Source organism: Trichinella spiralis, assembly GCF_000181795.1.
Source record: "Trichinella spiralis strain ISS 195 chromosome Unknown Scfld79, whole genome shotgun sequence".
Lineage (NCBI taxonomy): Eukaryota > Metazoa > Nematoda > Enoplea > Trichinellida > Trichinellidae > Trichinella > Trichinella spiralis.
In genome coordinates, this window is record NW_003527018.1 from 4,230 (window position 1) to 6,083 (window position 1,854).

At 34.9% G+C, this 1,854-nt stretch overlaps 1 protein-coding gene across 1 annotated transcript; it reads right to left on the reverse strand.

The window, feature by feature from the left end:
* Positions 1-195: 195 nt before the first annotated feature.
* Tsp_12351a (conserved hypothetical protein) lies at positions 196-1,810 on the reverse strand (the record flags this gene model as incomplete). The annotated part of the gene is made up of 5 exons (XM_003371059.1): positions 196-228; positions 283-399; positions 567-637; positions 768-884; positions 1,032-1,810. Coding segments are annotated over 5 exons (1,117 nt in total), but the record flags the coding sequence as incomplete, so codon positions are not given.
* Positions 1,811-1,854: the final 44 nt, after the last annotated feature.

Below are 1,854 nucleotides of genomic sequence, written 5' to 3' on the forward strand. Positions count from 1 at the left end.
AAGACACCTTTTTCGATTTATAAATTTTCAGCTAAAAACGGATATTAAAATAAAATTGCTAAAATGCAGTTCCGGCTTCGCAAAAATCTAATAAATAGAACAGAAATATTACCATAATTAATAAGGAGCAGCCAAACACAATTATTATCAGCACAATGATAATTAGGGCCATTTGGAAAGCAAGGCTATTTTTTATTAGCCGAATATAAATCTCCACAGTAGACAATTCTGAAATTGAATAATATTTGCAAATTCCCTTGGTTTTGCATGAATTAAACTTACTTTTTTCACAAAACGTTCCTTCGTATTTATAGGGGCAATCACATTTATATGCATTGTTCGTGACTTGAAGACATGCTGCATCATTTTGACAAAGTGCTTTTTCACAGCTGCCAATTTCTGTAAATGTCAAAAAAAAATGCACAAATTACACTTGTTATTAAACACTTCCTTTAAATATAATGATCAGAAAATAATTTATGAAAGAAATAAAAATATACTGCTCAATCAAGTAACTTACTCAGTTCGCAGTTAGTACCAAAAAACTGATCATCACATTCACATACATTGCCTGATTGAAGCAAAACGCAGACTCCTTTATTTAGGCACTGCTCATTTGATTGACACACTTCGACAACTGAAATATAGGTTTGAAATCAATGTAAACAGCATATTCAGAGGGATGTGCAGTGTAGAAAGGAAGTGCATATTCGCTCATTGCTGATATTAATTACAATAAAAAGTAAAATAAAAAATGACGTAATTACCATCGGTGCAGTTCATTCCTGAAAAACCGTTGGTACAATGACATCTATAATTCCCTCTGTAGTTGCGGCAGGTGCCTCCATTTAGACACCATTTGTGCTCACTGCATAAATCTGCAGCTGAAACATTAAATTACAGATTAAACTCGCTACTTTAACAACAGTCAAAATAAAAATTAATTCAAAACTTAAAATTCTCCATTAAAAACTTTACACTGATAATATATGCAATTTTTTTTAAAGTATTACTTTTTTCACAAAATTCACCAAACTGCTCGCTACGCAAACAAACGCATACAAGCTCAATTTCTGTCGCTTTCACCTGTCCCTTTTGCCGTTCGCATTTCTCTTTGAACGTTTCATATTCAATCCTAGTATACTTGTAGTGATCGCAAACTACAAAGTCCTCTTTGGTCTCCTTGCAACATGAATCTTCCGCTCCATCGCAACTTTCATTTTCTGATACCATATCCAGCGTAGGACGATACCTATTGGAAACAACTTTACCACACGTTTGTGATACAATGGACCACTCAGTCCATGTTCCTGCGCAAGGGCACAAACATGATTCTCCGTAATTTCGTTCTTCACAGTCCCTTCCATAGGGATGTTCTTTTTCAGATATCACTTCGTAAGTGAATTCTTTACAATCTCCGGCTTCCAATAAATAAGTACAGTTTTCAACTCTAGTTTCGTTGCAATCCGTGTATTCGTCGTTCTGACAAATAAATACATCACATTTCATGTCATCACAGTCGTATATATGGTCGTTTGATAAATTCCATGTTAAGAATGTTGAATTTAAAAGTAAACATCGGCAATAACTGCCGTGCGACAAATCAGGAAAATTAGCAAGAAGTGTGCTTTCATATGTGAGCACGGAAACTCTTTCATCACAATCAGTATTATTACAACACCCCTTCTCCGCACATTTAAACAACATACCGTCAACTGTACCATTTCCGTTAGATATGTATTCATACGGATAACCATCACATGATAGTCTCTCGGTTTGCCCGCACTTTTCACGTGAACATTTTGCTTCACTGTAATATGGTTTCAAAGATCGGACCCCAGGAATGTATTAAAA